The sequence below is a fragment of the Dryobates pubescens genome, chromosome 4 (assembly GCF_014839835.1).
Source record: "Dryobates pubescens isolate bDryPub1 chromosome 4, bDryPub1.pri, whole genome shotgun sequence".
NCBI lineage: Eukaryota > Metazoa > Chordata > Aves > Piciformes > Picidae > Dryobates > Dryobates pubescens.
In genome coordinates this window covers 14,210,771-14,224,500 of record NC_071615.1, presented here as the reverse complement: position 1 = coordinate 14,224,500, position 13,730 = coordinate 14,210,771, and the positions used below count along the sequence as shown (strand labels likewise).

Genomic DNA, 13,730 nt, shown 5'->3' with positions numbered 1-13,730 from the left:
CCAACACACCACCACACAAACCCAAACCCCAAGCCCCGTTCGCTCCAATAGTAAACAAGTGCTAGCTGTTATTTCATGAAATAGAGACTTCTGTTGAAGAAAGTAAGGCTTTATGTAATGACCTTCCAATCTTGAAATGCAATTTCACAATCACTGTGACAAACTTCCACTATAAACACCTTTGCTCCTCCCAATTTCAACGGCTATTATTTAGCAGAAAGGTACATTTACTGAGACGATTGTCATGTTTCCCAGCAAAATACCTCGTTGGTGAATATTCCTGTTAATTAAAATGGTAGTAACCAAACCGACATCTTCACAGCCAAGCATTCTAAACGCTATTTAGGTAGTTGGTGGTTTTGACCTCCAAGTCAAATACCATCGGTACGAGCAGCATACTGTGGCTGCCCTTCCTTAGGGGACAAAATACAGCCGTACATTTGCCCAAAATAATTTTTCATCATTGAATTCTGACGGAAGGTGTTGTTTAAGCGGGGGAGGGTGTGTAAAAATAACAACACTGCGAAAAAAAATAAAGCTAAACGTACCGCTGGAGACCCTACCGGACGGGAGCAGAGAGCAAGGCTGAAAATGTAGTGCCTCCTTTATGAAAGCAACGCAACTGCATGACGGTGCAGGATCCGGGCCGAGGTCTGTGCAGGCGCTACACATGGTCAACACTGCCCGCCGACCCCGCGCTAGGCCTGGTCGCCAGCGGGTTCTGTAAATAACCCTCAAAGAAGGGTTAATTAAAAATGGCGAGCAACGTGGCTGCCTGCATACAATGAGCGGCCGGGTCGAGCCGCCGCGCCGCCCCGCACAGCCACGGGCAGGGCAAGGCTGAAGCCCACCGCCCACCCCGACAGCGGGAGCAGGGAACGCTGCCACCAGGTCGGGCCAGACCCCGCTACCCACCGTTCACTGTTCGGCCGCCCCAGGGACCAGCCAGCCCTCGGGACAGCCGCGTCCCCTCCCCGTACGGAAAGCGATATCCCCCCCGCCCCAATTCCGAAATCACAACTACTTTCGGACGAACCAAGAGCCCCCGCCCCCCGTCCGGACGCCCCAGCTCGGGGCGCGGTTGCGCGCCCCCGGACATACCCCCAACCAGCTCCTCGCCCGGCGGCAGGCTCCTGGTCCCCGGCAGGCCGAAGGTCTGGGGCTCACGACCGCACGCCTGGCCCCAGGGGACCGGGTCTCCTTTTGTAGCAGCGCTTCCCCCGCACCCTCCCTCTCCCGCGATGCAAATTCCTGCAGAGCCCCCCCGGGCCGCCTCCCCCGGCCGCGCACCGCTCCTTACTGCCGCAACTTTCCCCGGCGTTTCCCCGCTCCCACCGAAGCACGGCCAGGCAGAGCTCCCGCGCCCCGGGAGGGGGGACCTCAGCTGCCAGGACTGGTCGCAGGCGGGCATGGGACGACAAGCTGCGGCCGTCCCTGCTCGCAGGGCAGAAGAGGCCCAGGCGCATGTTTACCGAGAAGGGAGAACGGGAGCTCCCCGAGAGGGACGCAGAACCCGAAGAACCGCGGGCACCGGCCGCAAACCCGAAGGGTGAAACTCTCCTCAGAGTTAAGGGCGCGGGGGCCTGCAGAGCCCTGGCCTTACCTTCCATCTCCATGTCCTCGGGCTCGCTCAGCTGCTGTTCCCCGGGCTTCTGGTGTTGCTGCTGCTGATGGTGGTTCATGTCGGGCTGGGGCTCGGGCTCGGGCTCGGAAGCGGCGGCCTGGGCCTTTCCCGCTGGGGGCTGCAGGCCTGTGTCGGGAGGGGAAGGGGCGGAGGATCGGCGGGGCCTTGGCAGCGGCCGGGACTGGGCACCCGCCTCGGGGGGCTGCGGCTGGGCTCCGGCGGGCAGGGAGCGGGCAGCCGGCGAAGGCAGCGAGACGCGCACGTATTTGCTCGCTATTCGCCCAATCTCGGCGGCGGCACCCGGTCGGGGGAAAGGGGTGGGGAGGACAGACCGGCCGGGGGTGGCGGCTTCCCCGGGGGCCGAAGGGGAGGGGACCGGGAGGAGGGGAAGGGGGGGACGGGAGACCAGGAGTCAGGGCCCGGCGGCGGTGCCCGGCGCTTCCCCCTCCCCCGGCGAGGTGTCCCCGGAGCTGCAAAGTCGGGGAGGCGCCGCAGGGCCCCTCCTCTGCCCTCCCGCCCCCCCCAGCGCCCCAGCACAGCCGCTGGCCGACGCCCGGCTCGCTGCTCTCGGTCCGCGGCCGCCCCCGTTGCCTGTGCCCCGGCGCGCTGCTGCCGCTCCGCCGCCGCCAGCGCTCTCTGTCTCAAAATGGCGGCTGCGGTAAACGCCGTGAAATGTCACATCCGCATGAGGGGCAGCCCAGCGAGCCGGGGAGGGGGAGGCAGCGCCGCGGCCGCCCCGGGAACAGCAGCCGCCGCCGCCGCCACAGGAGGCTGGAGGGGCGGGGCCATAGGAGCCGGGCCCGGGCTCCGGCGCCGCCGCGGCCTCTCCGCAGGCCGCCGCCGCCACCTGCGCCTGGCCTGGGCAAGGGGGCCGCTGTCGAGGGTCCCAGCGCGGTCGCTGTTGCTCGCCGGCTGAGGCAGCAGATCCTTCCCGGCCGTCGCGGCGGAGACCCGCTTCTCCCACCGGCTCGGCACGGAGGCTCCGGCTCCACCTGGCAGAGCCCGGGACCGCGCCCTACGTTCGCCTTGCCTCCATGGGGCCTGCCCGCGGCTCCACGGGGAGCGCCACATCTCCCCGCCGCTGCAGCGGGGCCTGCCGACCGGCTGCGGGCCGGTCCCAGGCCCTTCAGGCTCCATGGAGATTCAGGGAACACGCTGGGCTCCATCCGGGCCCCGGGGGCTTCCACGGCCACTACGGACACGTTCGATTCCCTGCGCCCAGGCCCGGGCTCACACCAGGCGTGGGGCTTGGCAGGCCCTTCCCAGCACTGTGCGACGGCCTTGGAGCAAGGCACGGCCGGGCTGGGGCACCTCGCTCTGGCAGCGTCAGAGGTGGGCCCTGCTTGGCATTTGCCCCATCCGCCTTAGGGGATGCACTTCTGGCCTTTGTCCCCGGCCTGCTGCACTTGTAAGGCATGGGCTGGCAGGTGAAGGATGTATTTTGTATGTCATGTAGAAAGAGGAAGGAGAAATCTGCAAACAAGACTCTTCCTTATCTGGATGCCACATTTTTTCATGAGCTTTGTGTGGAGAACATAGTTCCTCCTAGGGAAGAGACCTATCTGTTTTCCTGTGATGGAGGGAGAAGGCAGGGGTGTGGATGAATGTGTAGCACCTGGCTGGTCCAGTCTAGGGTTAGAGCACGAAGCAAGCAGCTTCACTTAAGGATGAAAGAGTAGTTAGAAAGTTGCAGAAAGGTTCATTAAACATTCCAATATTCACAGTCCTGGGAATTGGGCAGCAAGGTTGTCTCAGAAGGGAAGAGCTCAGGACATGCAAAACTGGGCCTCCTGAAGGGGCTGAAAATGTATCCAAGCAGACAATGCTGGTTTGATGGCAAGTGGATAAGTGAAGTGCAAGTTTATTTATTTTTCTAGTTTATAAAATGAGCAAATCAAAACCAATCTGTGGGACAAGTCCAGCCTGTCTGGGCTCCAGCTGGCCTGTTGCCAGCAGCACAGGAACCTACAGGGGTGGGCAGGAGAGGAAAAAAAAAAATCCAAGTCTGAAGCTCTACCTTCAGTAAAACTCCAGGGTTAGATAGAGGAAAAATACGGGAAGTAAAGGATATTAGTGTAAAGATGGGGAGTTTAAAATGGTTCATTTGATAGTTTGCCATCCAAAAAGTGCATTCTGGTTTTCCCTGTTGCTCCTCAATTTTCAAAAGCTTTTTAGAGACAAATTATTTATAAACCTGGGAATGGTTTGTTAATACTGACTTAGGCAAAAACATGACAGATCTGCTAAACTTGGATTTACAGTGTCTCGGCTAAAGGGAGGGATTAGGACAGAGGTTCAGACAGAGATTGATGCATATCTTTAGTTTCTTAATGTCCTAAACTTTGAAATCCTCACTGCCAGTCTTTTCCTATAATTACCTCCCAGAACAATTGCTCTTTCCTAATGACTTCCATTCCATCCTCCTCAATCATACACAGATTTAAATTCATCACTCCATCCTCCCTCCACAAGGGATCCCCAATGCAGGATGAACCAGTATGTCATAACAAGAAGGTGGCTTATTCTTCAGCCATGGGCACTGGGTTTGTGGGCAAGGAACAACTGAGGAAAACAATTTTACTACTGCAAAGAGTGAGTCCCTAAAGTTAACCCTAAGATGATGTTGTGATAGGCTTTAAAAAGATTCTTTTATATACAAAAAGTTCTCTGAGCTTTGGTTTGTTTTAATGTAGCTAGTTTTCCAAACTTGTTGCCTTACTCCTGCTGTGTTGGAAGATGAGGAGGTGCATGAAATGCATCTGTACAAATCTTTTGCTATGGAAAAGGCATGGAAGAGAGAGGTAGGAATTTTCCTGTTGGTAACTGCAGAAAGTCTATCATCAGCTTGTGAAGAGAGCAATCAAGCACTGGCTTGGATATTCCTAATTTAAGTGGACTCTCTTTTCAGAATCCAGATATGGTATGGACTGAAGTACCTTGAAGAATGTGGAAATGTGTCCTTTATTGTGTGAAAATAGCTATGAGTTAAAATCTTTTGAGGATTGAGGATGTAAGAGGGAGTAAATTTTAAGTATATGTATATAATAAATGTTTTTCTGAAATAATGAAATAGTACACCTTTTATACCATCAGCCAGTGACTGTAGCACTGTGATTTGTTTCTAGACAGGAAATAGAAATCTTGTTAATTGCCAAGCCAAAGGTGAAGTCCAGATCTCAACGTATGCCTGCAGTTTATCCGAGCTACATGAATAATACTTTGGCTGAATATTTCTGGCCCGTTGCCACTCCCTTCTGAAACTTGCTGCTGTTCACCTTTCTCCAGTACAGGTACAAAATCTCTGACCTTAGAAGGAAAGGACAGCCACCTCTAGTATAACCACCTGGACAAACCATTGCTGCTGGCATTTCACCCAGCCTTACTCCAGCACTGATAGCCAGTCGATTATCCAGCTGTTCTATAAATGCCTTCTGTTTTCTTAAGTAAGTCTGTTTCTGCACAATACTCCCCATCCTCGACAGCCACATCCCTCTGCAAGTGATTCCTGTCTCCTGTAGGTCTGACAGCAAATTCCTTGTGCAGCAGAGCTGGGCAAATCCCTGGGAAGGGTTGCTGATATTTAAAGAAGATCACAAGCATGAACATGATGAATACAGTCTATGTATCCATTCCTATTGCTTTTATTCTTAGCCTTCCTTTTCCACTCCTTCCTTTCATTCCCTACACCCACTTACTGAATCTTGCCTAAATTTAGACCTCGACCCTGTCAATGAATCTAGTCCCTCTTGGCTCTTGTGCCCACACAAAGCACTGGGGAATCTGGTGAAGCTGCACCTGAGCATAGGATTTCATACTCCAGGTCAGAGTCATAGATTAGTAGGCAAAGGAGGTCCCTTACTGGGTGCTCTCGGGGTCACAGGGCCACCAGACTGGCTGCAGCCTTCCAGCATTCTCTCCACATTAGTCATCGTAATGAGAGATGAAGTTAAAGAGGTGCTATCGTCTTCAAAATGCCATTGAAGAAATGGGCTTCATTTTGTGAGGCTGACCTGCTCCCGAGTCTCCATGAAATGTAAAAATAAATCCAACTCAGGCTGTTTATTTTTAAAACACTCACAAGCCAGTGTTTGTCTGCCTGTGTGCCTGTAGGAACCAGACAAGCCCTGTGTCTCCGCTCTGCTTCTGCCCTTCAGTGGCAGGCCCTGGCTGTGGTAGAGCTCAGGAGGCTCACCCTGCCCAGCTGCTGCCCTGCACGGGGGTATCCCCCATCTTCAGCAGGGCCTGATGGCCACTGCAGAGGCAACTGTAGGAGGAAACAACAGAAAACTGAAGGAAAGGAGGAGGGTGCTGAGCCCAGACTATGCCCTGTGGCAGAATCAGCTGGACCAGGACTGTTTCTGCCACTCTGTGTATTTCCTCCCTGCTCCTCAGCTGCTTCAGGAAATCACACTTCCCAATTGAATCCATTTGCTGCCCTGGCTTCAGCTTCAGAGATGTCCTCTCCTGACCAGTCTCTACAGTTCTGGTGCTCCGTGATGCGTGCAGGCAGCTATGCCTGTAATTAAGCAAATGTATAGCCATTTAATGACACAGGGGCAATGACACCAGCACACGCCTTTAATAGATGTGCACTAAACCAGCAGAACTGGGGGTGCTGCCTGTACAGCTTACTCGACTGTGTTCCAGGATGAATATATACACTAATGTGAACATGCCTCTGTGCCAGCACCCTGCTACTGCAAGATGTTGAGTTTGCACTCATGGGACCATACCCACGATTACATCAGGCTGCCTTCCCCACCCTGGCAGCCTCTTCTGGTCACTTACAGTTTTTCTCCTTCATCCCATATCCGTGATCAGAGATGCTACAGTGATAAAAGCAGCTAAGATATTGTTACCAGAAACTCCCTGTTATCTTGTTCATGGTCCTTCTGATGCTTTGCCCCACTGCTAGTGCTGCCTGGATTGCTTTGTAACTAAAGAATGAACAGTGGATCCCAGGAGACCTTATTTATGGAGCCAAATAATCAAATCCATTGTCCTGGGCACTCTAGATTAATGCAGTCACAAATCAGAGACTTTGCAGTTGAACTTTGCAGTGGCTCTTGTGACCGCCTTCAAGCTTGAACATGGGGAAGAAAGTTATTGATCTTCAAGCAGCTCATAAGACAGGAAAGCAACAGGAAAACCAGAAAATGTTGAAGACACTAAATAGATGGAAACCCTAGACAATTTGTTTTGCTGCAATGCATATAGCTCAGTGATCCCCAGAGGTCCTTTACATCCCTTACCATACTGTGATTCTGTGGTAACAACCTGTTGCACAAGTAGTGAAATGGATGGAATTAATTTTTGCCATATTTTCTAACCCTTAGCATCCTGTAATAACCCCAGAGTTTGATGGCTTTTCTTTACACAGTGACAAATAGCTCCAAATAACCCATCTTTTAGTGAGCAGGGGCTGGACCAAATGGCCTCTGAAAGTCATAGAATCATAGAATCAATAAGGTTGGAAGAGACCTCAAAGATCATCAAGTCCAACCTGTCACCACAGACCTCATGACTACTAAACCATGGTATCAAATGCTACGACCAATCTTCTCTTTAACACATCCAGGGATGGCGACTCCACTGCCTCCCTGGGCAGCCCATTCCAATGGCTAACAACTCTCTCTGTGAAGAACTTTCTCTTCACCTTGAGCCTAAACCTCCCCTGGTGCAGCTTGAGACTGTGTCCTCTTGTTCTGGTGCTGGTTGCCTGGCAGAAGAGACCAACCCCTGCCTGGCTACAACCTCCCTTCAGGTAGTTGTAGACAGCAATAAGGTCACCCCTGAGCCTCCTCTTCTCCAGGCTAAACAATCCCAGCTCCCTCAGCCTCTCCTCATAGGGCTTGTGCTCGAGGCCTCTCCCCAGCCTCGTTGCCCTTCTATGGACACGTTCAAGAGTTTCAATGCCCTTCTTAAATTGAGGGGCTCAGAACTGGACACAGTCCCTCCCAGCTGGAATAATTCTGTAGTTCTTTAATGAGCCAGCAATTTCCATTAAGTTTTCAGGTATCTATCAGTTCAGTCTTCTACTCATATATCCTGTTTTTATTGAGAGTGATTAGGCAGGCAGTGCAATAACCTGAGCTTTGCTTCCTCAGGAAGCTCGGGTAAAATATGTCATTACAAAATTTTCAGGGATATTTTGAATTCAGAGATCTTTGGTTTGATGATTTCTCTTTAACATTATATTTTAAGGAGATATATAACTAATTTTTCATTAGTAAAAAAAGTTGGCTAATCCACTATCACTGAATGCATCCCATAGCTCAAAGCTTTACATTATTTAAAGGGCATTTTTGAGCAGTTTTCCAATTCACATGACTTTCACAGAGAGTCAAGACAGTGAATATTATTAAATAAATAAATAAATTTAATTTTCACAATAAACCCAAGCCTGTTTGCTAAAAAAGGTGTATCTTTACATCTAAAATGCTAGATGGTGGCTTGCTCTCCAATTAGCATCTTTGAAAAGCCCCATGGTTCCTTTTTTCCCTTGTCAATTTTTGTGGGACACAATAAACTGAAGTCAGGTGTCACAATGATACACATCCAAAGTAAAAAGGGAATGGAGGGTGCTTTATTGGTCCATCATTTTCTGTACAACTGAGATTAATCTGCTAAGAATAGCTGTAAAAGTGATGTCTCACTCTGAGTAGAAGGCAGAAGGTAAGGCTAAGAAGGATCTATGCAATTAAGTGTACTTGCAACAGCCACTTTAAAACTCAGTGTAGTATTAGGAGAAGACAGAGATTGCTAGCAATAAAAGTGGTGCCTTTGCAAGGGGGCTGATTTCAGATGACTATTTACAAACAGTCAGTAGCAGATGAATCCTAGAATGGCTTAGGTTGGAAAGGACCTTAGAGATATCTACTCCAAGCTCCCTGCCATGGGCAGGGACACCTCTCAACTAGACAGAACTGCTCAAGGCCTCATCCAACCTGGCTTTGAACACTCCCAGGGAGGAGGCATTCAAAACCTCCTTGGGCAACCTGTTTCAGAACCTCAGCACCCTGTTACTGAAGAACTTCTTCCTAAGCTCCAGTCTAAACCTACTCTCCCTCAGCTTCAAACCATTTCCCCTTGTCTTATTGCTAAACTTATGAAAAGTCCCTCTCCAGCCTTCATGAAAGTTCCTTTCAGGTACCGGAAGGGATGAAATGAGTAGTTATGCACTGCAGGTCATACAGCAGCTTGCTCACAGTCAGTGCCAGAATGTGAGCTGTGTATGTATTAAAGGAGTGAGGTATGTGGTCTTCTGTAGAAAAAAGGGTTTGTATGTTCTGGCCATTCCTGTATCACATGCCCAAGGAAAGGTGGGATGAAAATCAGGTGAATTCTTCAGGCAGCTGAAATACAGTATTTGGCCATTTGTCTATCCAGCTGTGGAGGATACCAAATAATTTCGGTGCCTATTGCTCAGAGAGTCCTTGAAGACAAGAGCAGTAACTTTCCCGTTAAGGTGCCAGGCTGAGACTGAGGAGGTGGACTTTGTCACAGACCTCCTCTGTGACACCTCCTCAACAAAGCACCAGATGGCTGGTCCAGAATACCACAACACATGTTTAAGTTGGATCTTGCTAACTAGAGGAGTTAGTTGTGTATCCACAGAGGTAGTTTTCTGTTTGATCACAGCAAAGGGTCACAAGCACTCTCTCTTCTAAATAAAAGGTTTCCTGATGTTGGCTAGGTCTGCCAGGAATTAGTGCTTCTAAGAAAACAAACTATTATGCAAATGATTACGTTCAAGTGAAAATAAATATAGAATAAACATTAAAAATCTGAGTATGTCAAAATTTGAGCCATTTCTGTTCTTCCCTTTGCTTGGCCACACATCAAAACCCCACCTGGCTGCTGAGTTTAGCTGGAGTACACATGAAGCTGATGGCATCTGGGCATCAACCTGAGACCTACAATGCCATCTACAATTGCCCTAGACCCTCACTCTACCTTCCTCCTCAGAAGAAAAACCTGTCTCCACAAATCCTTTCCTTCTTTCAAGAGTCCATGCTAATGATTACTTCCTCTCTGCCACTGATTCTTCTTCACCCTGGCCTTCACTTTATCCTGGTAGTTTAAGAAACTGTGAAACCAGGGCTGGGGCAACAACAGCATAGGGGATGCTGTGGCTGTATCACATCATTATCTATCATATTAGAACACTTTGTTGTATATTAAGGACTAGATTTGATTTCTTTGCAGTATGTTATTTCCAGTCTGGCAGAGTTCAGTACAAACTGATCCTGCAATTTGATCAGCCCAGGTGAGCCCAGCAAAGTCTGCATGGATGGATCAGATTCCAGTATTGGAGGTTACTCTTGTAAACTGTTTAACATGCAAACCTCACAAGGCCTTAGGTCACAAAATGACCAGATAAAATGAGGCAACTGAGATCAGCAGTTGGTGTTTTTACTTCAAATGAAAGTTACAGCTCTGGCTGAATTAATCCATTTGGTTGAAGTGGCAGAGGAAAGACCCTGGAGAGGGAATAAATTAAAATAAATGAAACTAGTAACAGTAAGAAACTTTTAAAAGCTAAAGATAAGCTTGGGAAGATACACATTCTGCTTTGAACTGAGTATAACTAGGTCCTAGAAGACATGACTCTGTCACTTTCAAATGAGAGCCCTGATCTTGCAGGGAGCTCTGTGCAGGGAGAGCCAAGGACTGGTGCAGTGCCCTTCAGTGTCTTGAGTTTTGATTTCAGGTCAGACATTTCCAATGAAATGAACAGGGCTGTTTTGTTTCGTTGTTTGTTTTCATTGTCGTTGTTTTGGTGTGGGGGTTTTGGTTGGTTTTGTTTGGTTTGGGCTTGCCTTTTTTTTTTTTTTTTTTTTCTTTTCCTTTTTTTTTTCTGTGTGAAAGGAATATCAGAATTATGAAGCTTCATTGTTCCTACAAGAAACTGCTTTAGTGAAAGCCCTTTAGCTTTTGATAAAGAGGTGACCGCTGAATTTTTCCAGAGTAAATCGTCTCCTAACTATTATTAGGAATTTGAGTTCAGGAGGAGGAAGAAGTCCTTTGATTAGAAACCTCTGCCCTCTGATTGTTCAGGTGTCAACTCTATTGTCATCGTCATCCTCCTGTTTTTCCTATGCTGTCTGCCAGCTAGCAAAGCTGGAGAGGTCAAAGTGCAAAGCCAAAAAACCCAGGATGGAATAAAAAAGTTATCTGCAGCCTGTTGTCATAAGAGCCATAAGAAACAAATTAGATGCTTTAAGGTTTTTTTTTTCTGTCTGTTTGTCTTGGGTTTTTTCCCCCCTCCCATTTAAGATACTTTTCAGAGGCATATGTGAACAGGAATGATTGCTACAGATATTTGAGCAGAGCCCAAGAATTAATTGCTAGAAAACTGCTCCTGTATCAGGGTCTGAGGAGGAGTTACTCAGCACAGCAATGCCAGAATTATGCAGAATGTTGCAGAGAAGAGGAAGATACCAATTAGAGTAATAGAAAGAGCAGGGCTGGGAGCACAGAGATAAACATCTGGAAGGCTTCCTGGGGCAATTGCATTTGAAGACTTAAAAATAGGAAGCGTGAATTTGACTGGGATCCTGAAATGGGACTGAAATTGGTGGAGTTGTTTGCGGGTGGAATCCCATAATTGCAGTTCTTCTTCTTATCAGTGGTCATTTACATTCAGAGGAGTTAAGGAAGCTGGACTTTTAAAGTACATAGAAGGAGAACTGACAATAGAGTGTGGGAGGCGAGATGAGAGCATGAATTAACATTTCCACGGTGGTGAAGTCAAAGCCAAATGTGGGATCTGACTACTTTTATTTGTTCTCAATATTTAGCAATGAATATTAATTACATTTAATAGAAGCTATTTTGTTATTTGAATCTTAAACATTCAGTTGGTGCTAACATCCCAGCTTGAAGCAGGCTGTCGTTATTGCAGCATGCCTTGCTCTCCAGGCAACCCAGGCTATGTGAGAGGCCTTTCACTTGGGGTGTGTTTTGGCAGAGCTTGGGTTTTAGCAAGAATAAACCATTTAATTAAGTTGAGAAAACTGAGGGGAAAGAAGATCTTTTGGGTGGTTTAGGTGTATTTGAAATAATTCTGATGCAGGGTGCTGGTGGTAGTAGTCAGGCATGAGGAGGAAAGAGAATAATCAGTTTACTTTTCCAGATCTGCTATGCAGGGAAAACCCTTGAACTAATCATTTTAAAAGTTAATTTCATGTGAAAATTCACTTCTTGGTCTGGGATTCTTATGATATGATAAACTTCAATCAATTTTTGGTTTGATCTTTCATGTCTGCACTTTCTGCATTGAGCAATAAAACAGGACTTCTGTGATCATCCTTCACCCTTTCCATCAAGCATATGTATATTTAATATCTCTTCCTGACTGTACCTGGCAAAGGAAGTCCTCGCAGAACCGTCAGTGCTTTGCCAATGTTGAAGGCTGTTGCCTGGAGTGATATGATGCATGGAGGAACCTGCTTTGATACTGGATTTCCCTGGCTTCTCTGGAGACTACTTCTGTGTTTTGGCAGACTGCTGTTGGTACTCATTACGCTTCTTGTCTCAATGCTTGAGATGCATTGATGCTTTTAAGAAATATTTCCTTAAAGCTTAACACACAGTATCTTCTGCAAAATCATTAATTTGGTGCTTAATGGGATGGTTTATTCATGTTTCTATCCACAGGCCAAATAAACTACCACCATCAAACTGGAGGATTCTGCTAAGGGTTAGCTCATGGACTCATCTGAACGTTTCAGTCACAGCAGGGGAGAGGAATTCTTTTTTATTCATAGGGTTTCAAACTCCTGAGTAGCTTTAAGGAGATCAACCCCAGAGGTCCTCCCAAAAAGAAGCTGAAGGGGCAAAAGCCATCTTTCAACACAGACCAAGCCCCAAGAGGTTGGAATATTTAAAGGTCTTGTCAGGAGCTTTCTAACAAAGGCACATCTTTTACCTCTGGCTTCGAATCAGAACAAGCAGAAGATTTTGAGTGATGTTGAGTGGGGTTGCAAACCTAGGAAGACCTACAGCTGCAAGCGAAGAACTGGCACTTTTATTTGATGATTCTTTGGTGATTTAGCCTGTCAGAAGCCAAAGTTAAAGCACTGACCTTCCCCAATACACATGGGAAGCAGAGCATCCAAGTAGTCGGGTTCCTTGATGTAAAAATGCTACAAGTTTAACCTAAACTGAATTACTCCAAGGAGGACTCTTAAGCCTTTGTTGCAAGTTGATATGACAGTGGGTATTTTTAAACCTCCTACATAAAGCTCTGTTCTAGGATCTTTATGGGGTCTGCCATTGCTGACTTTCTTGGAACCACTCATTGTCTGGTTTCTTAAATATTTTATTGGTGACATCAAGTGAGTTTCAGGCATCAGTCATTTATCTTCTCTTACATTTTACATGGGAAAGTGCTGCAGAGAACTCATCCGAGAATCACTGCAACGAGGACACTTCAACTGCTTTGCTGTTCCCATCCTGCATCTTTTAATGAAGCCCTGTTCTAAATTTTGGATAGAAACAAGTGCTGCTTGAACAAACTAATTCCCATGGAAAGCCTATTTAACTTATTGTCTCCCTCGGTATCAACACAACTGGCAACTCTGTTGTCTTGTGGCTAAACTACTCCATCACATTTCAGCTTTGTAACCTATCTGGCCTGTAGTTTTAAATGATGTCATATACTGCATTTCATCTGACCAAAGCAGTCTCCACTGTTTGTCTCAGGGCTATTTCCATCAAAGGCAATTTCAAGCTAGCCATGTGGACCTCCTCCATGCATTTGTAAAACCACCCTGGTTTAGATCTGGTCTACTGCAAGAAATCCTATTTCAGTCATCATGTGCTGTGCAAATCACAGTCACAGAATGTTAGGGGTTGAAAGGGACCTCAAAAGATCATCTAGTCAACCCCCCCTGCCACAGCAGGATCACCAATTGTATTTCCAATGAAGCTGTTCAGCCCAGAAGAGACTTCACTTGTTGCAAGATAACGTTACTTAGCCCTGAGTTTCTGTTGCTGTAGTCTCATGCTCATCTTTCAGGGTAATCAATGTCCTACTGGAGGTTGCTTTGATTTGCCTTACTTTTTGTTTTAAATATAACTTGGCTCCTGTATCCATCTG

The 13,730-nt window shown here is 47.7% G+C and overlaps 1 protein-coding gene across 1 annotated transcript in view; it reads right to left on the bottom strand.

Moving 5' to 3' along the window:
* Positions 1-2,226, bottom strand: part of USP7 (ubiquitin specific peptidase 7) — a 75,486-nt gene extending 73,260 nt beyond the window's left edge. The window contains exon 1 of the mRNA XM_054180631.1: positions 1,604-2,226. Within this exon, the coding sequence (XP_054036606.1) occupies positions 1,604-1,682 (79 nt within the window). The 5' untranslated portion in view covers positions 1,683-2,226. The remainder of the gene's footprint in view (positions 1-1,603) is intronic.
* Positions 2,227-13,730: the final 11,504 nt, after the last annotated feature.